A 20,703-nucleotide genomic window follows, 5' to 3' on the forward strand; every position below is an offset into this window, starting at 1 on the left:
GTCCATATTTTGAAGAATTGTGTTTACAATATCAAGTATAGCATGCTGGGTACTGTGTTTACTTCGAAAACCGTATTGCTGATCATAGAGAATGTGGCAATCTTTGACAAACTTGGTAAGTCTGGAGTACACTTGATATGTTTTTCAAAAATCCTGTTATAGATCGAGAGCAGTGAAATAGGTCGATAGTTTTCGGGCAGTGAGTCATCTTCGTCCTTAACTATCGGGATAATCTTAGCACCGTTTTATTTTAGATGGAAAAATCCCTGAGCAAATAGACTGATTAAAAATCGTGGCTAGAGGTACAGAGATGACCCTTTTTGCCAATTTCAGCAGCCCGGAGATGAGTAAAGACCATGGGCCTTGTTATTTTGCAATAATATCTTCCGGAATAATAGGATCAAAGAAGAAAGTGCGATTAAGTGATGGATCTAGATAATCAAAGAATGTATTTAAAGTCTGAGGAATTTTAGAAGCCAGTTTGCTCCCAACAGTGGCAAAATATTTGTGAAGAATATTGCTTATTTCCATCGGGTCACTAGTTGGAACCTCATTCGGATTTGGGCGAATAAAGTTAGTTGCAAAAAGCGTGGACGATTACTCTTGCACAGGGTTGGATCAGAGAAGATTGTGATCAGTCAAAATTGATTTTAAAATATTTATGATTTATAAAATCTTTTGGAATAAACAAGCGTGACGGTTAAATTAACGATCTCGCCGGTTAGTATATATTGTTTCAACGGCATTTTATTGTTTTGAAATTTTGGTTTGTTTATCCAGTGTCTGTATGATGTTACGTTATCATTTGACATCTTCTTTTAAAATGTGTATATATTTCTGTAAATTCGTTAGATCTCCAAATAAACCTGATGAAGGCTGGTATTGGCCAGCCGAAATATCGTTAAAAAATACATTTTCGCGTTGTTTCATCAGTCGTGCAATAGTCTACGTGAATTTCATCAATATCGATTGGTAGTAACCTTTTGGTGGGTGAAATATTTGAGGTCGTTTGTGTTATTCGCGAACAGAAATTTCCAGCAAAAAAAAAAAAAAGGAAATAGAGAAGAAGAAGAAAGAAAGAAAAAACGGCAATATTCTCCCGCAAACAGTTCTTGCATGGAAGTTGAAAGATTTCAAAAAATAATTGTTAAATATGTAACGTTTTGCACTCAGATCGCATTTTCTCGTTGTTTTAAGAATTTCATGATAAATCGGGAGAATCTGGTAGAAGGGACGACACATCAAATCTGGAGACTCCCGATCAAATCGGGAGGGTTGGAATGTCAGCAATTGATTTTTGCTAGTGTTTATCCCCTATCCGGTGGATAACGTACAACCGGGGCCAGAAAGCTAGAAACGCAAAATTTAATAAAAGCCGATTGTCACAATTCGTCGATAATTAGGCAAAAATAATTTGCATACCGTAAAACTGATTCACACTGCGTTCTTTGTTTAACATGAATGCAAACTGAGCTGCGGAACTTGGTATTGAATGTCAAAGTTGTCAATTTTGATATCTTAGTTTCAGAAAGCTGCAAACTTGCTATGATGTCCAAGGTAGTTTTGGTATCTGGTTGTTCTAGCGGCATAGGACTCGCTACCGCTGTGCATCTCGCTCGAGATGAGGAGAAACGCTTTAGGGTTTACGCAACGATGAGGAATCTGGCGAAGAAAGAACAACTGGAGGAAGAGGCGAACGAATGTCTTGGAGACACATTGGTAATCAAGCAAATGGATGTGTGCTGTGACGAATCAGTCAACAAAGCTGTTAAAGAAATTCTCGACACAGAAGGAAAAATTGATGTATTGTGTAAGTGGCATTTAATATCTTATAATAGCTACGCTTTTGGCAGTTTAGGCTAGAATCAAGAATTGCGAATCTTTGCTTTTGCGGACTGGAAATCGAACAAAGAAAGGCATTGCTTAGACAAGAGAGGTGATAAATGGAAGGACTAAGTGATTGTCACTTTTCTACGTCCATCATGATTTACTCACTGCATGGATACAGTGTCAGGATTATGTGAAAACTGTTGGCGTTTAAAAGCAGCCTCATACTCGAGGCGTTCAAGTGATCTCTTTCGTCTCTCCTTTGATCGGGCAGCTCTCGCTTCAACAGCTTCATGATTTATTTTCCGATATTTAGTTATACCAAGATTCAAGGTTGGCACGCAGTCGTTATTAAATCTATCCCACGCTGCTTCCGGTCTTCCTGACTCAAAATGCCTTCCACAAACTCTTTCGTTCTTCAGTACATTCTTGCTTTGTATATCGTCGCGACTTATCGCCAAAATCCACCTTTCGCATCTCTCTCTACTCAGTTCTTCAGCTTCTTCTCCTTGCTTATCAACAATAGAAGGTATCCTGAAGAAACCTATAGCCGTGTCTTTTCTGCTATTACTTGAACAATCAACAATAATACAGTCAATTATAACATAAGTTGCTCTACACGCCTGAAATGATGCGGTTCGATACACTTTGTTTACCAAAATGCGACACCAACATGGCGCATAGCAACCGTCGTCAAGCAGTTAGTCACTTGAGTGAAAACCAAGAATAGGGGATTCTTTCCCTTTTCCGGCTTTTTCGCACATATCAAAACCGTTTTTTTTTACCACACATGAATAATCTCCATTCCTGTTTCTAAAAAAAAGGAGTTTTCTCCTGGATAGAATTGTCACGCCTTGAAATAACTTGTTTGTTTCATCTTTGTTGGTCGCGTTGCCTTAAGATATAGCTTAAGATAAGAAACAGACATCGGATTTCACATCCAAAGGATAGAGTTACTTTTCAAAGACTTTTATTAGTGAAGAAGTTGTTTTAATTGAATTAGAAAAGAGACTTTAAAGGTTTTTAGAAGATTTTCGGGGGTGGATCGAAAAAACAACAACAAAACTTAGTAATACCAAGGCTTTAATTTTAAATGAAATGATGCGTTAAGAGACTTTTTGTCAATATTCGTTAGGAGCCAAACTTTATTTTGTTTGCTCTGGCCAAACATAAAAACACCTGCAAGAGACTGGCAACATGCAATGTAGATAAATGTTCAAGGATTGAAGATCACCATATAATTAACGAATCTCCAGTTGGACCGAACGAAATTGTAGAGTTCCAGAGAATAAGGATGTTGCGGTTTTACCATCTCGATGAGTGGGCAAAATGGCGCGAAAAAATCACTGTGTTTGTTCGCGGGAATGCTTGTCAAAAATTGAGCGCAGTGTTTGATTTAGCGAAGGAAATTACCATAATAATTTAAGCCGGTAAAAGGCAAAGGATTTCATTTCAAAAGTTTGGAGGGTTGTCCAATATAGTTTCGTTTAATCCTGTTCCGGGACTCCTTCTTACCCCGCCTTGAAAATGGGCCTGGAACCCAGGCGGGAAAAGAGAGAGTCCTGTATTACTTGCAGGCGCATGCTCGAAATGACGCCATTTTTTTCCCCAAAACTGGGGGAAAACCATATTTAGAAAAAGATTCCTTATTTGGGCATGGTTTATTCCGAGTGCTTTTACACTGGATACATGGGGATAATGTGAAAGGAAATTATAACGCCAAGTTTCTGTAGGATGATTGATTTCGCACGTTAAGAAATGCCACTTTACCTTTGTGTCTAAGGCGGAACAACTGCAAGCTATCCATGCAGTCGTTACCGGTAATAATGGTTTTGTTAAACCTGCAACAGGATTTGGCAAGTCTGTTTGCTACATGGTTGTTTCTTTAATATGTTTACAATTGTCTTCGATCCGAGTCCGATGTTAATTGTAAATCAGTCCTTTTAAAAATTCTTTGACTTGGGCCATTTTAGTTTCAATAGGAATAAAACGCAAACAGCGGTTAAATTTATCTGTAACTGAATAATAATCACTTCTGATGATGTATGTTGTAACATACGAAACGTTAAGTTTATAAAAGTTATGCAGTTCAAGCAAATGTTTGTAACCGCTGTTTGCGTTTTATTCCTATTGAAATCAGTCCTTCTTATCGTGAGTCCCAATCGTGGAAGATCAGATGGATGACATACGAAAGAATGGAATTTCGTGCCTGAAACCCAAGTGAACAGCTGCATGATGTTGGCGCAGAAAAATATCAAACTTTGATTTCATTGCTCTCCCGAGACTCCTTGAAACTTACAAATATACTGTAGGTCTTGGATGTGAATCGCTCAGCGAAGACTAATAAAATCGGGGACAAATTGTTTGGATACCCAATATAAAACAGTCAGGTAAAAAATGTCGTAAATACTCTCAGTTTTATCAGGAATAAATCACAAACACCGGTGACAAACAGAGTAATTTTTTGTTTAGTAATTAGATTAGAGTAATTTACTCAGACTATTAATTTTTCCTTAGAACACTTTTTCAAAGAACTCCGATTTCGTCGCATTAAATCTTTCTTTCCTTACAAGGACAGACTTAGGGCCGTGGCCAAATAAGGTTTTATGTAGAGCTGGCTGTTGAGACTGCAATGATTTTTATATCGGAAAAACTAAAAGACGATTGCTTGACAAAAAAACTGGGCATTATTAATATATTCCTGATAAAGTTAGATAAAAAGTTAAACGAAATTGAATCATAACCTGGACTATGTGTTTCTTTACATATCAGTTTGTGTTGATAACGCAATGATGAAGCAATAATGTTCCTATTAAATTTATACATATATATGCACAGTCAAACATCGATTATTCGGACGTTAATTGTCATGATTTTTTTTTGGTCAAAATTTGTTCGTGAATATTCATTAATAAGGATGAAAAATGCTACTTAAAAGCGTGTGTCACCTTGCTTTTATTGTTGCTACTTAAAAGCACTTTCCTTCTGAAACTCATTGATAGAGGTAAAGTACCGCAGATAATATGAAATTCTGACTCCGAGTTGTTTTGTTGCTTATTGAAGTCCTATGCTATATTTACTAGTTCAGCCTTTGCATCGCTTTATTGCGATCTTCTCTCAGTCGTTACATTTATTCAGCAATAATTTTCCAACATCACTGCGATCGGGGTTTTTTCTCCTCGTTTGGTCACGACGAGGAATAATTTAGATGTCCTCTTTCCTGACACTGCAAATCACATAGTACTTTTCATATACGATTTTTTGTCGGAGTTTTAAGGTTCCCTTTATTTACATATCCAGCCTGGCATCTAATGCAATATGATTTGCTCATTCCGAGCATGCGCCTGTAAGTAATACAGGACTCTCTCTTTTCCCGCCTGGGTTCCAGGCCCATTTTCAGGGCGGGGTCAGAGGAAGACACGCAACAGGACTAAGTTACGTTATGCTTGGTGAAGGTGTCACAATATGACCCTCTACAACCATCCATCCCAACCAAAAAGTAATACAAGCAGTAAATTCTTTTAGGAGAGACCATGGCCATGAGACGCATTGTAACTTGGCATGCATGCAAAGGACCATGAATTTCATTATCCAGTTGTATTGATGTATGAAAATTAGCCTGCGTAGCTGACGGTTCATATCGGTGCGCGAGAGATTAAGCACAGTCTGTCCTTGCCTGTCTGTTGCTCATTCAGTCAGTCAGCCAGCTAGTCACTTATTTCTATTTCTTTCTGTCTGTCTGTCTGTCTATGATCCCGTCGGACGTCGGTCGGTAAGTCGTTCGGTCAGTAAGTCATCAGTCGGTCTGTCGGTCGGTGAGGCGGTCGATGGTTCTGTCGGTCGGTCTTCCGGCCAATCAGTCAGTCCGTCAGGCAATGGGCCATTTCCGATTTGCTGTTTGCCTTGATTTCGAGGTGAGTCTTGGTACCTATGTTAACTATCGTAAGGGAAATGAGTTTGATTGCATAAGAATATACAACTCATCTCCCGTTTGAATAGTTTTTCACCAGGCCTCGTTTTGAAACTGAGGCATGCAGCAACGTGGAAATGGGCTCATCATCAATCCGTTTTCATACCTTGCAGTTAATAACGCTGGGATTGGTTTATGGGCAGCACTGGAATGCACACCAATCGACATGGCAAAGGAAATGTACGATATCAACTTTTTTGGCGCTGTGAGATTGATCCAAGCTGTGCTTCCAGGGATGAAAGCGAGGCGAACTGGTCACATTATCAATAACAGTAGTCATTTAGGTATTGTTGGCGTACCTTTCAATGCAATGTATTGTTCAACAAAGTTTGCCTTAGAGGGACTTACCGAGGCCCTAGCTCCAACACTGCTCCATTTCAACATCAGGTAAGAACATATTTTGAAATTAGACTCCGGAAGGAGGGAAAAGGGGCTGGCGCAGTGGTGAGAGGACTCGCCTCCCACCATTGAGGCTTGGTTTCGATTGCCAGACTCGGCGTCATGTATGGGTTGACTTTGTTGGTTTTTTCTTCTCTGCTCCGAGAGGTTTTTCTATGGTTACTTTGATTTCCCCTCTCCTTGATATGAGTTAAATGGACTATATTCGTGTTATCAGTATTGGACTTGAACTAGCTTGCAATGGAAGCTAATGCGGGGGAATACATTTAAAAGTATTTGCATTTGAAAAGATTTGCCCGCATTAGCCTTCATTGCAAGCTAGTTCTAGTCCAATACTGAGAATACGAATATGGTCTGTTAATTTACTTTCTCTTTAGAGTGTTCCCAAGAGACGAGTTCGAAATATCAATGTTCAGGCATGGCTACGAGGCTTTATGGTCAACTATTACGGCTCAGTTCTGTTTTCTTTGTCTCACAAGTCTCAAGGGAGATTTCTAAACAAAATAATATTCAAATCGAACCATAAAGCCTCGTAGCTATGTGTGAATATTGATATATCGAACGTGGCCTATTGTCGCTTTGACACTTGTAAAGAAGAAAGTTCATTATTATTTTTGGTCAAAATTAACCACAACTACGGGAATAGTTACTGCGTGATCCAACCAGAGAATAATTTATAAGATACGTAATAAAGGTCTTCTTAGAAAGACTACAAAAGACTACAATGGCCAATTGAACGCATTGGTTCGATTCACAAAAAGTTTTGGAACGACTGAACAAGCTAGTTTGCAAGAAACAAGTCGATTAGAAAATTCGTTCCACGCAATAATCCTCACAGTGAAGCATGCAACAACGAAGAAAGATCTAGAAACAACGTATAAAATTCTCCTCACCTTTAAAGTTTGCCGTTCTCAAAGAAAAATCATCTGTCCACTTTATCAAATACTTTCAGTTGTGAGGTTACTGTGTCAATCATCGCGGGCGGAAAGGATTTCAAACTAAATTTTTGCTGAGATTGTAAGCACAGAGCACCGTAGTCGAGTGGTGTAGCGTGCGCTCAGAATGCTAAAGAGGTGGTAAAAGAGAGGAAGTTCCAATCGTCGTACGGGAGTTTGGAAACACTGAAGGGAAAAAAAAAATTCCCGATCGCGGCTTAATTTAATATCCGTGGGGCACATTTATAACGACGATGAAAAAAAACAAAGTCAAAAAAAGGAACGGGCCCGAATTGTTTCCGTGGCTGCCTTCGGCATCCCACGGAATAATTTGGTCTATAAGAACGCCATTCCACAAATATGGTAAATTTTTGCGCTCTTAGTCATAAGCTTCTATAGCACACTAAGGACCTTGACAGTATTAATGAAGTGTCGAAAATAATGATGCATTTGGTCAATCATATTTGTTCTGTTTTAAAGGTGTTCTTTAGTCGAAGAGGGCCCTGTGTCAACATCCGCGCTGACGAATTCAAGAAACTGGGCCTCGACTTTTGATATGCCAACCGCTGACCAAAAGACTCAGGAGTTGTTTGGAAGATTTGCGGCGAAAATGGAGCAGTATTTCGTGACCACAGCGCAAAGTTCAGATGACATTGCGAAGATTGTAAAGGGCATCATTCTTAGTGAGAAACCTAGCCTTCGCTATCAAACAAACGAGAAGTATAGGCCGCATGAGATCAAAGCTAAACTTGTGGATCCAAGTGGAAATTTTATAGTGGAAATGATGAAGGAAGAGCTTCTTGATGAAAAATAGGGACATTCTAAACATGCGTTACTGAATACATCATTTACATTTTCTGTTTCTTTTTAAAAGTGATTTCTACTTTTCAGCGAAGTCCGCTGACCCCTTTATAGCATCGGTCCCCCGGGCATGCGTTTCGCAAAAAACTATCTCTTTTATGGTCTTCTGATTCTAATTAAGTCCAGACCGAATGCATTGCGATCTAATTAGTTTCTAAGAAGGTCTGATCAGGAAAAGAATCTGAAATAAAATTGAAAAGCAATAAAATAAATTTAAGTATAACGAGAACCGGTGCACAGATCTCTGACGAAGGGCCTAACGCTGTCAAATTTCTCTACGGTGGTCAATTTACCATATCAACTGAGTTGATAAACCTATTTCTGCGTTTCACTTCCCAACCGAAACAGTACCAATGTTTCTTTAGAAATTAAACCCCTTTACCCTTTACCAGGATTGTAATCGCCATTGTGTTTTTTCTAAACTGAATGTTGTGCCGTGAACGGGCCGATTTCCAGTTGGCCCAGAGAAAAGTATCCCAAGTGTCCAAGGCCCATCCTCCGGACTACCCGGTGCGAAGAAGGGGCCTTTTCTATCGGACTCCGCTCGCTGCCTTGAGGCCCCAGGCCTCAACCTGGCGTCAGAGGGCCCCTCAGTCTTTGGGCCCTAGCTCTTCCGTTTGGTGCCGGGGTCCCCAAACTAGGCATGGAGATGTACGCTCAGGTGGGTAATCCGACGGGGGATCAGCACCTTACCTCTTCAGGTGGAGGCTGTACATATTGGAGAAAACCGCGTTTTTGGGCAAAAATCCCCCCCCCCCTCCCGGTTTGGATCCAGCCCCCCCCCCCCCCCCCCGACCCGACCAGGAGCATGCGCAATCACCTTGCGCATCACGTAATACCCTCCGTCAATCAATAGCATCTCCAGGAAAGGCCCTACACTTGATAGAAAAAGTGGTTTTTGAGCCGTCACTTCTCCCTCCCTTGAGAGCCAGGGACCCCGGACTCTGCCAAGGACATGTGGAATCGCCTTACACGTCTCGTGATACTCTCGGTTTCCAACTAGCGTAACCAGGGAAGGCTCTTCGATCGATAGAAAAAACAAGCGTTTTGTGGCCATAACTCCCCCCAGTTTGGTCCAACCCCCCCCCCCACCCAATTCCTGTGCTCCACCCCCAGGACCCTTCACAGGTGCCTGCCAAATTGGGCTCTGTAGTTTCAATCCTAGTATCCAATTTGGCGGTGATTACTCCAGTCTCCTTCGGAACATGTGCGAGTCCTGCAATTGTAGGTTTGACAGTCTTTTTTTTATATGGCTGCCTGTGCACACGTTTGAGTTCATAACATTCCTAGGTTTGAATCCCTTGAGACTCACCTGTGCATACGCCTAGAACCCATTGCCCAACACCGATCCACACCCATTTTGCTCGTCCTCTTGCCCCCACCAACCCCTCCACGACGGTGCCATTGGATCCGCCAAACTCCTTCTTTCCCCCCTCCCGTGATGGGTCGGGGGACTGCGGGACCGGATCAGGAAGATTTAACTCGGGACGGGTGTTCCCGTGGTAGGCTCCGATTCGGCAAAGTGGGATGCCTAATGTAAAGACTAAAGAAACCTCGATACTTCTTAGAGTCAAGTATTTTGTGTGTTTGTGGTGCATTCACCACACTCGATAAAAAAGTAAACGCATTAATTAACAAAATTTCATGCGCGCACTAGATAACGAAAACATCTGTGTTCGTGCGTGATAAAAAAGCTACAAAAAAATGGCTACCGAACCCGACCCTTGCGTCATTCTCGTTAAGACCCCATGGTCTGATGGTTTCAAGTCTTTAAGCACACTGGCCTTTACGTCGACAGATATTGAATCAGACAGTTATTCTGTGAGACCACAATTTCATGATGGCAAGCATTCGAACGCGTTTACAAATCCCTGATTAGTTCTGGTCTAATCCATTGACCCACGATATAAGTATGCAAATCTTGTCACCTTGCAACCAGTTGGTGGTTACGATTCAAATCATTTGCATAGTGCATCGGCCTTGTTTGTATCACAGTAACCGTGACTCAGCAGCAATTCGATTTTCTGTCGACTCATTTTTGCAGTCTACGTCTAAAGTCTACGTCGTGTTGATCTCGGGTTGCTCTAGCGGGATTGGACTGGATACCGCTTTGCTTCTCGCGAACGATCCCGAGAAACGTTTCAAGGTTTACTCCACTATGAGAAATCTGGTGAAGAAAGGAAAATTCGAGGAACACGGAAAGGAATATCTTGAAAAAACATCGGTCATCAAATAGATGGACGTATCTAGTGACGAATCGGTAAGCACGCTGTGGAAAAAATAACCAAAACCGACGAGAGAATTGATGTATTGTGTGAGAGTATTTGGGTAATTTAGTGCACATTTCTTACGTAATCTTTATTCTTTTGGTCTTGAAATTTTGTCTTCCGGGACGTAGCGGGGGATGTAACATTTGTACTATGTTACATTTTAAACTTTCCCCCGCACCTCGGGTGAGACTTGAGTGCTACAATCCCCACTGACAGGGCCCCTGTGTGTAACTAGAAGATTTTTCTACGTTCATGTTAAGAATGATTGTTTTGCGTTGCTGACAAACGCGATAGCTGCCATGATTTTCATCACATCATTGCAATTGCTAGTAGGATCGTTGTGTATACCTTTGCAGCTGGTGGAATCAGGAAAAGCAGCCAGGAGGGAACAGAACGAAATGTTACCCAAGCCCAGTGATAATATCAAACCCTTGTTTTACCCAGTTAAGGTCAGGTGACAAATGACCTCGCCTTAGCGGAATTCGTGTTTTTTTTTTAGTACTTGTATAATATTCATTTAAGTTGTTGTATTTTTCGAACCAAAGATCATTTCCCCTTCCTAGTTGTTGCGTGCAACAAACTTTATATCTTTCTTACTTAGTGATTTCTCAAACCAATTTTCTTTCCAAATCGAGATGGCGACTGAAGTATTGAAAAATGTAACATCACAGGCACCCAACAATTTGTCTTGGTAGAAATTGTTCATAAACTCCAAGGAAAAGTGGTTTAAGTTGTGAAGAATGACTCGAGCTAGTTTTCGTTGGCAAAATTCCAGCTCAGGCAAACTTTCAGTGAAGATGAAAATGGGTGTTGAAAATTTCTTTTATTTTCGGGGGGCAAATAAGTCTTTTAATGTGCGAAAAAAGGTAACGTAACCATCAAACCTCATTGACAAAACCTCTCCACATAACGACAAAACCACACCACATAATAGTGTTGCTGCAGTACACTATGACAAAAATCCAAAACATCGAGACAAAACTTCAAGACCAAAAGAATAAAGATTACGGTAGAAAGTTGTGGCTTTCCATACTTTCCAATTTCCTCGTCGTTGCGAGGCTAGAAAGGATTATTAGCATTAAAACGGGAGAATATTTTATTTGGCCATTATTGTGAAAGAGGTCTATACATGGTTTTCACCTGAGGTCACAGCAGTCATGTTGGTGCACAGAACAGTAGAACAGAACAGTATTGCAATGCAATACATGAGCCAGAACCTACTCTTGTTTTGGGCATCAGCATGGCCGTCTCAACACGTGATTGAAAACCTTCTATAGGGGAATCTGTTGACGTCATTATTTACATTTTGTTCCATTAGAGCGGTTTTCGAATGAGTGTCGTAAAACCAAAACCAAAGTAATTACTTTGGCCAATCAAAAAGGACGGAGGCAATCCAAACGTAGCCGACGCAAAGCGTGGGAAAATGTGCACGCGCGAGCCACGATTGGTTTTGGTTTCACTTCTGATTGGTTGAAAAAGTGGCGCGAGAACTTTGAACCAATCACTGAGTGAAGTAATCGTAAACCAAAGTAATTAACTAATTACTTTCGACACTCAATTGAAAACCACTCTAATGTACGAGTTTGCTAAGCCTTCGTAGCGGCCAAAGAGGGTACTGAGGAGGAGGGAAGGAGATGGACGGCCTGTAACAAACCCCCATCTCTTTCCCAACCGCTCCCTAATTAATATGCATTTTATCAACCAATCAAAAGTGAGCAAATTAGAGCTATGTATTTTTCGACCTGTAATATTCCAAAGTTCCGCGCCAAACATTGTAATGCGCTAATGACAATGAACACAGCCAAAAAAGGACCAAAACGAAAGGAAAACAACCCAAATTAAGTATGCCGTTTGTGGGGGACAAGCCTCAGGGTGTGGAGGTATCTGCATCTTGTTCAGCAATAATCGGTGTTTCATGTGGTACCATAACATTGCTGTTACGTGATACTGGCAAGGTCTATTTACAAAGACTGTTCGAGCTTTCCTCTGGTAGAAAGTTAGGCATATCAGGCCATAAGCGTACTTGTATTAAATAACTTACCTGTAATGAATAGGAACTGTAGTCCTGTGTCTGATTCCTTTTCTTTTTTCTTTTATTTTTAGCCTTGTTCCTACAATCCGTGATTGCTTCCCTCTCTGTTCTTTATATCTGATTGCACGTAATCCGTCACAAACGATAAATCCTTATACGAAATCATGTCAATTATTGGAATCAATACAATTCCGTCACAGGAAAAAAATCAACAACTAAGTTGACCCCATTGGAAAAGGACCTTGACAGTTTCAATGACGTGTGGAAAATGATATTTGCAACTGGAGAATATTATATTAAAAAATGATAGTTGCTTTAAAGGACGCATTTTGTCAACCTTACATATTTCTGCTGTTTTTAAGGTGTTCTTTAGTCGAAGAGGGTCCTGTGGCAAGATCCGTGCTGACGAATTCAAGACTCAAGAGTTGTTTCGAAGATTTGCGGCGAAAATGGAGCAGTATTTCGGGACAACAGCCCAAAGTTCAGATGACATTGCGAAGATAGTGAAGAGCGTCATTCTTTCTGAGAAACCCAGCCTTCGCTATCAAACAAACGAGAAGTAAAGACCGCGTATGAGATCAAAGCTAAACTTGTGGATCCAAGTAGAAATTTTATAGTGAAAATGATGAAGGAAGAGCTTCTTGATGAAAAATAGGTGAATTCCAAACTTGCTGTACCGAATACATCATTTGCAGTTCGCGTTTAGTTATATTTTTAAAGTTTCAAAAAACTTTGAATCTTCTCTGTTATGTTATTCTCTACTTGCACAAATCCCGTAATTCACTTCTCTAACCCCCCAAGATTTTGCATAATCATTGATTGCAATTTGTCTTGGGACATGAAGATGTCCCAAGAGAAATAAAAAACAACGCCTGTGCATTGAAGTGTAATATGGAATTTGTGCAACTAGAGAATTCTTAGTGTAAGGAGGGATTACGTTTTTCAATCGTTGGCCGTGTAGCACTTATATCTGAACAGACTTAACTGATTAGAGTGTAATGCGAAGTGCTTAGCATCTACTCCATATGATCAATGTGAGCGGTAGCAGAACTGATGGAAATGGGCCCACACAAGGACAGAGAAAAACTCTGACCAGGGTGGGAGTTGAACCCACGACCTTCGGGCTAGATCACCGCTGCTCTACCGACTGAGCTACAAGGTCAGACGAGAACAGGCCTTGGCAACTGACGATCTTAAAGTCACGGCAATGAACATGTACTTAGCATTGTGTTTTTTTCTAATTTAAATGTTGTGCTACAGTACAGTGTTTGAAATTCTTGGTTTTCACCTGACGCAATATAGAAGCTAAATCTAGAGTCAAGAATCTCCGATTGTCTCTGGTGCATTCACCACACTCGATAACATAAGCAACCGCATTAATTACACCAGAAACCCATAAGGGTTGAAACGTGTAACGGACCCTTGTGTGCTGGAAAATAAGCTTCCGAGTATTCAATTTGCTAAGTACCATATTTGGAACATTAAGAGAGAAGCATTCAACCAATCAGATCGCAAGAACACCGTGACGCAATACCACCAATGTTCTCGAGCGAAATTAACTGGAGCGAGGGGTTTCCAAATATGGTACTTAGCACTGAATATTCGGAAGCTGTAATGGCGCGTTACACGTTTCAACCCTTATATGGGTTTCTGTTAACACTGATATTTCGTCTCCTCAATCACTTTATAGAGTCTTTATACAGTTTATCTGACGCGCAACAAAGCAAGTATCTGAAAGACTTGATATTGGCTAATTGATTCTAATAGCATTTTTCAGTTTCAGCGAAGAAAAATTCTCTTTACGTCGACAGATATGTCAGATATTGAATCAGATATTCTGCGAGACCTCACTGAATTTCAATGGCAAGAATTCGAACGCATTTACAAATTCCTGATTACTTCTGGTCTAATCCATTGACCCGGGTGAATCACAGGAGTTGTTCACAAAACAACTGCACATAACTGGTACATTAACTTCCCAGATTTGATTATTTGTTAGATTCACGCCTCTTTGATATTAATTGCTTAATTTAATATGTATTTCTGACGAAAACGGAGACCTTGCGAGTTCACTATTTTCTATTTTCATATTCCCCATAATACACTTTGTTTCCCCCACAAATTTTGTATAAGCCATTGTTTTCTTGGGACAATGCATAATAATTCCCAAGAGCATTTGAAAACAATGGTTCAGTATACAAAATTTGGGGGGCAAACAATTAAAGTGTGAAAATAGCGAATGAATTAGCTGAATTCGCACAGTACTTGGCTGAAAAGCTGCTCCAAATTTTTAATATTATAGACGGTGTGAGAAAACCGTACTAATGAAAAACTATGGCATTTGTATGCTCTAGGTCAGGAGCTATGGTGTGTCGTGAAACTCTAACTTTAAAAGTTCGTAAAAGTGGAAGAAATTTCAGTGTTAAATACTGCATGGGTGTATATTGCAGTGCAAGTATTGTGAAAGTATTATAGAAATAAAAAGTAAAAAAGGAAACTTAGGGGAAAGGAAAGTTACTTTTAAAGTTTAAAAGTTCAAGCCATGCTGTAAATTGCCATCTGAAATTTGAAGACCGCCGAGTCAGAGAGTATGTGACGGAAATTAGCAAACCATTTTGAGTATTAATAGGTCTTATACCGATCGGTATTTCAGAGCTTCAAGCGTTTGGTGGCTGTGGTATACGAATAATTAAATATTCAAATATAAAACGACAAGGGACCAATTGGTAAACATAGCTAGCTGAAAAACGCGGTGAACCAGGGAAGACAGCCCAGGACATTCGTATGCAAATGATCCCACGCTGTATCAACCAGTTGTGTGATACTGTTGCAAATCATTTGCATAGTGCATCGTCCTTGTTAGCATCACAGTTACCGTGACTCAGCAGCGAATCGATTTTCTGTGGACTCCGTTTTGCAGATGGCTTCCAAAGTGTACGTTGTGTTGATCTCGGGTTGTTCTAGTGGTATTGGACTGGATACCGCTTTGCATCTCGCGAAAGATCCCGAGAAACGTTTCAAGGTTTACGCCACTATGCGAAATCTGGCCAAGAAAGGAAAACTCGAGGAACATGGAAAGGAATATCTTGGAAAAACGTTGGTCATCGAACAGATGGACGTATCCAGTGACGAATCGGTCAAGAACGCTGTCGAAAAAATCATCAAAAGCGAAGAGAGAATTGATATATTGTGTGAGTATGTGGCTCATAATAATTTAGTGCAAATGAGCTCCATTGTTGTTGAATGATTTTACTCGCTTTGCTCTTAAGCAAGTATTTCCTTTGAGTGTGCACACCCTAAATGGAGCTTTACTGGCGCTTTTTTGCTCTAAGAAAACCGCGTTTGCTTCGCATTTTCCCCGCCGGGGCCATGCACTTGATTATGCATTTTCTTTCCCGATCGCGTTATTTTAAGCAGCTGTCATTCATCTTTATGTCACAAATTTCCAACAAAGCACTTCTTGAAGATTACGCAAGATGAAATATCGGTGGAAACCGGAGAGATGGTTTGTTATGGTTTCAGACGAATTTGATATAAAACAAAAGCGAATTCGGTCAAAACCCCTCGGGCACCGATGAAACAAGTGCCCTCCAAGCTTGCGCAAGGTTGTTTTGGGCTTGTTCGTTATTATCATTCTTTCAGCCTTAGTTCTCAGCAGAGCAGTGTAGCAGCTCTCGTAAGCTGCTATTGTTTGGTATTGTAAGGAACTTCTATTGTTTTTCAGTATAATTCAGCACTTGGTTTCGCAATCTTTTTCTCTCAACATCCTCTATCATGTCGACACTGTTCACTTCGAATTAACAGAATTTAGATTTCACATTAAATGCGCGACTCGCCCAACAGGATCGCTTCCAAAAAGGAATCATAATTAATTTAATTTGAATGACCTCTAATTATGGATTTCATTTGTGTAACTGAAAGAAAAAACTAATGAATGGGTTTTCGAGAGCTTTAACTTATCTGGATATCTTCTTTGACACTCCATTTTCTTCGACTTTTTTTGTCAGTGGAATTCACAGAATGCAGTGCTGAATTGTCCTGTAATGTTCAATTCACGTTGCATTAAATACATCTAAACAACACTGGAGTAACATAATTACTTGAACAAAAGAGAATTTAATTAAAATGATTTCAATTCAAAAAAGCTTTCGAAGCCGACAAGGTCTAACTCATGAAATTTGAAAAAAAACATTAATTGCTATCATAAAGCGGTTTTCAATTAACAAAAATAATTAAAAGCGAAAAGAGAAAAGAAAAAGAAAAAAAAAAAAAAAAAGAAAAAGAAATCTCAAAGTTTTCGATTCCCGAGTCCGGTTTTCGTTTACACATTCTGGATTTTCCACACGGCAAAGCCAGCTTCCCAAACACCGAAAACACCAAAAATGGCAGAAAAGGGAAAATACTTCGCTGGGGAGCAGTCACAACCATGACGTTTTTGCTTTCTGTCGTTTCCAGACAAAGACAAACGCACACTTTTGTCATGTAAAATTCTGTGGTCTCCTACAGCTACACGCTGAGACAATGACTTGAACTCAAGGTGCATCATTTCTGGGTTATGATTTCTGTGTTCGTTGCAAGAGGCAACATGACAGGGCGCTTGCCTTGAGATCCGGGGATCCCGGGTTCAAGACTCCTTCTAACTACTAGTTGAATTTGATCCTGGTAGCCCTTGCTTCAACTTCTCGCCTGCACTTGTAAATAGCCAACTAATTTGACTCCGGCCAGTTGGGATTCTAACAGTTGTTTTTGTTGTTGATCTGTTCTCTCGTTTCGTTCATTTTGTTTCATTGACCCTGAAAAGCCCATATGGGGAGTGGTCAGTTAAGCATCTATATGTTTGTATAAATCGAAAAACCGCCTGTGCTTGCATAAAGTACTGTAGAAGTATCTTGATCAATTGATTGTTAGTAGTTTAGCGGTTTCTAAGGACGCCAACGTTATGAATATCAAATTGTTTGGTACACAGTTTCCATATCGAAGTTCGAAGACTTTTCACTAAATATTGGAATGACCCGACGTTATAATTTCAGACGATGTTCTCAAAGTCGTCGTCTTCCTCCCTTAATTAAGCTCTCTATAAAAATGGAAAAATAAAGAAAAAACGCGATTAGTCTTTATTAAGAAAATAAGAGATGGTTGCTGCATGGTGCTTTGACATGTCCAGCCAATCACCCGGGTGGTATCGCAAACGTAAAGCAAAAAGACAATGGGTTTAGCCCCATAGCCAATGAGGTGGAAGTGATTTCATTACCAGCCAATGAGAAGCCACTGACGTCATTAAACATTTGATTACAAGTCATAGTCAAAGTCAAAGTAAAATCAATCATCGACAACCAATCAAAACGCAAAAATAGTATTCGATGATTTGTTCCCGTTTACTTCATCCGGTCATGACGTGAGGGAAACGGTAGGCATGTTGTTGAACACTAACGCTGTAATAAATAACTTCAAAACTGATCGCCATGATTCGCAACCTCGAGAGTTCTGGGCACCTTAACCGTTATCCTCACGGATCGACGTTTTTCGGTCGGAATAATCCAATACAACTACTGCAAACCTTAACAAAAAATATGCCGTAATGATTCTCTGCAAATGTTTTAACATTTCAATAACACCTCGTTCAACAGTTAACAACGCTGGACTGGGCATGTTCGGCGTTTTGGAGACCATACCAGTGGAGAAAGCTAAACAACTGTTTGACGTGGTTTTCTTTGGATCTCTTCGAACCATTCAAGCCGTCCTTCCTTACATGAAAAAAAGGAGAAGTGGTTTGATCCTCAACAACAGCAGCCTCTTTGGTCTTGTGGGAGCTCCTTTCAACGAGTTGTACTGTGCAGCGAAGTTTGCTTTAGAGGGTTTGACGGAATCATTGGCTCCAACTCTGCTCTTCTTTGATATCAGGTTAGGTGCATGTTTAAGTTATAATAACTGCCTCACCAATATTGCCAACAGATCTATTTTTTAAATTAATTTTTGCCATTTGTCCAAATTTAAAATAAATGGGATGGTTTTTGCTGGAACGTTTACTTCAATTTGAACAAAAGCTCCAATTTAAGAAAAATCTGGATAGTTCCCATCAACCAATTAAATGCCAAGATAAATAAAAGAACCGAGTATTGGTCAATCAGGTTTTGGCTATTATCACTGCAATTATTATCATGCAATAATTTCCATATTGGACAGTAAGTAGTCCTCAGTATTACATATATTAACAACAACAAAAGATATCCAGGGAAAGGAATAAGCTCGTAAGCCGTCAGCGCTATTTTTCTAATGGAAGGTCAAAATTATACACTTGACGACCTTGATTTTCCAAATTCATTTCCCCACGAACTGCAGTCTGCCTTTATAATTTATGGGAATGTATGGTTTTTTTGGTTTAATTTAGAAAACATGGCCGCTGTAATATCACGTAGTTGAATTGGCTTAAAGGGATTGAGTGCGATTGACTCGTTCATTTTCCTCCATTTGAAATTCATCCTTTATCGATTTTCATGAGAAGTGAATCGTCTGGACTCGACATATTCACGATTAATTTTCATGTCAAGGTGACAGAAGGTCTTACTTTCTGAAAGAAATAAGCAAACAAATCATCTGATTGATCAGCAGGTCTCCTAGCCCAAAAGCAAAAACAGACTTGATCTAAAGATTGAGAATTCACATTCGTTGCGGTTGCATTAGGGAGTTAACACTAGTGTTAAATCAATTGCTATTGTTCAGTGTTACCCTAGGGATTTAAAGTACCAAAGAGTTGACACCAGAGCAGTGTCAACACTAGTCTCCCTCGCAGCCGTTTTTTGGATGTCACGCAACGTTCCCCCAAAAGTTACTTTTGGGGGAACGTTGCGTGACATCCAAAAAAAGGCTGCGAGGAAGACTATGTCAACACCGGTGTTACACCGTATTTCTCTGAAGTGTGACCGCAATCATTGACGTCAAAACTTTAAAGGGGATTTTACACTAGTCGAATTTTACCGCCGATTTTTACCGCTCAAATGCGTGCCGCACGTGACAGCACGATTTTTTCTTATTAACAGTGCCGCACGGTTATTTTTTCCTCATTTAACTGATATCCTTATCTCCATTGCTCTGGAGGTGTGTACTAATCGAGCCAGGCCCTGTGGCGTCCTCGTTTGGAGAAAATCTGAGCTCGCCCGGCACCGACAGTTTCGACAAGGTGAAAGCGGATGAGAAGAGCTTGGAATTGATGAAAGCCTTTGGAGAGAAAACTGGAAAGAGAATATCCAGCACAATGCAGACCGGAGACGAAATCGCCAAAATGGTGGAGGAAATCATTTTGAGCAAGAATCCCAAATTGCGCTATCCAACGAACGACAAATATAATCCCGATGAAATGGAAGCCAAATATTCAGATGTTTCTGGTGAAGGGTTAGCGAATATGCTCAAGAAGAATTACTTCGAGTAATTGAAGACGAAAAACGATCATGTCCAATGTAGTGACAGTCAACTGAGGGGGTTGTGTCACGGCATTGCAGTTGATTTTGTGTAGTTTTACCATTTACTTGTCACGCAACTTAACGCTAACCCAAAAATTACTTTAAACACACAAACTAAAGCTTCCTGACAAAAAAAGTGTTTCTCGATCGTAGAGAAACAACAGAGATAAACTTTGGAAACTGTTCACTCAGCCGTTTTCAATAAACCCCTTTTCAATCGATGTTAAACTGTTTCAGTTTTTAACCATCCCTGCCTCCTTTTGTATTTGCTGCATGTTTTATTCAAACCTTTCGTCAATGCTTTACTGTAAATTTGAATGCTTTTAAGTTTCGCTTGATTTGGTTGCCAGTTTCCAGACGTTGAATTTAGCGAAATTTCGAGACACAGCCTCTTTAAGTTAAGGAATGTTAAAGGAGTTTTTTTGCACATCGACAAAGAAGTCTGATTATTATATGATTACCACTTGAAATAAAGATTTTGTCTATCTCAAGATTTTAGTCATCATGAGTAAGGGAAAAGGAGGCGGCGTGCAACACCAGAAGGGAACTCTTGTGTTCATATGGAAAGCCACAACTTTCTTACGTAATCTTTATTCCTTTGGTCTTCAAGTATTGTATTGATGTTTTGGAGTTTGTCATAGTCAGTGTACTGTGGCAATATTATTGTGTGACGAGATTTACCTGTTATGTTTCCATCCTGATGTGTTGAGGTCTTCTTTTGACGTGCTTGCTGTGTTTAGAAACATTGAAGGGGCAAAAATCGATGTCATAAAAGAACCTCACCACACCACATAAGATGTAAACACAGCACGTCAAAGAAAAACCTTAAACACGTCATAATGAAACACAACACGTAACCATCAAACCTTCATTTGTCAGATAATGACAAAACCTCACCACATAACGACAAAACCACACCACATAATGCCAAAACCACACCACAAAACAAAAC

General features: G+C 40.0%; 2 protein-coding genes across 2 annotated transcripts; both read left to right on the forward strand.

The window, feature by feature from the left end:
• Positions 1–1,436: 1,436 nt before the first annotated feature.
• Positions 1,437–8,221, forward strand: LOC138023997 (retinol dehydrogenase 8-like). The gene is made up of 3 exons (XM_068871085.1): positions 1,437–1,810; positions 5,911–6,184; positions 7,612–8,221. Exons 1-3 carry the CDS (start codon positions 1,462–1,464, stop codon positions 7,943–7,945), a joined length of 957 nt encoding a protein of 318 aa, XP_068727186.1. The 5' UTR covers positions 1,437–1,461; the 3' UTR covers positions 7,946–8,221.
• Positions 8,222–14,950: 6,729 nt separating this feature from the next.
• Positions 14,951–20,242, forward strand: LOC138023523 (retinol dehydrogenase 8-like). Its single transcript, XM_068870526.1, has 3 exons — positions 14,951–15,485; positions 17,922–18,195; positions 19,390–20,242. Exons 1-3 carry the CDS (start codon positions 15,215–15,217, stop codon positions 19,718–19,720), a joined length of 876 nt encoding a protein of 291 aa, XP_068726627.1. The 5' UTR covers positions 14,951–15,214; the 3' UTR covers positions 19,721–20,242.
• The last annotated feature ends 461 nt before the right edge of the window (positions 20,243–20,703 follow it).

The sequence above is a fragment of the Montipora capricornis genome, chromosome 11 (genome assembly GCF_036669925.1).
Source record: "Montipora capricornis isolate CH-2021 chromosome 11, ASM3666992v2, whole genome shotgun sequence".
NCBI classification, from domain to species: Eukaryota; Metazoa; Cnidaria; class Anthozoa; order Scleractinia; family Acroporidae; genus Montipora; species Montipora capricornis.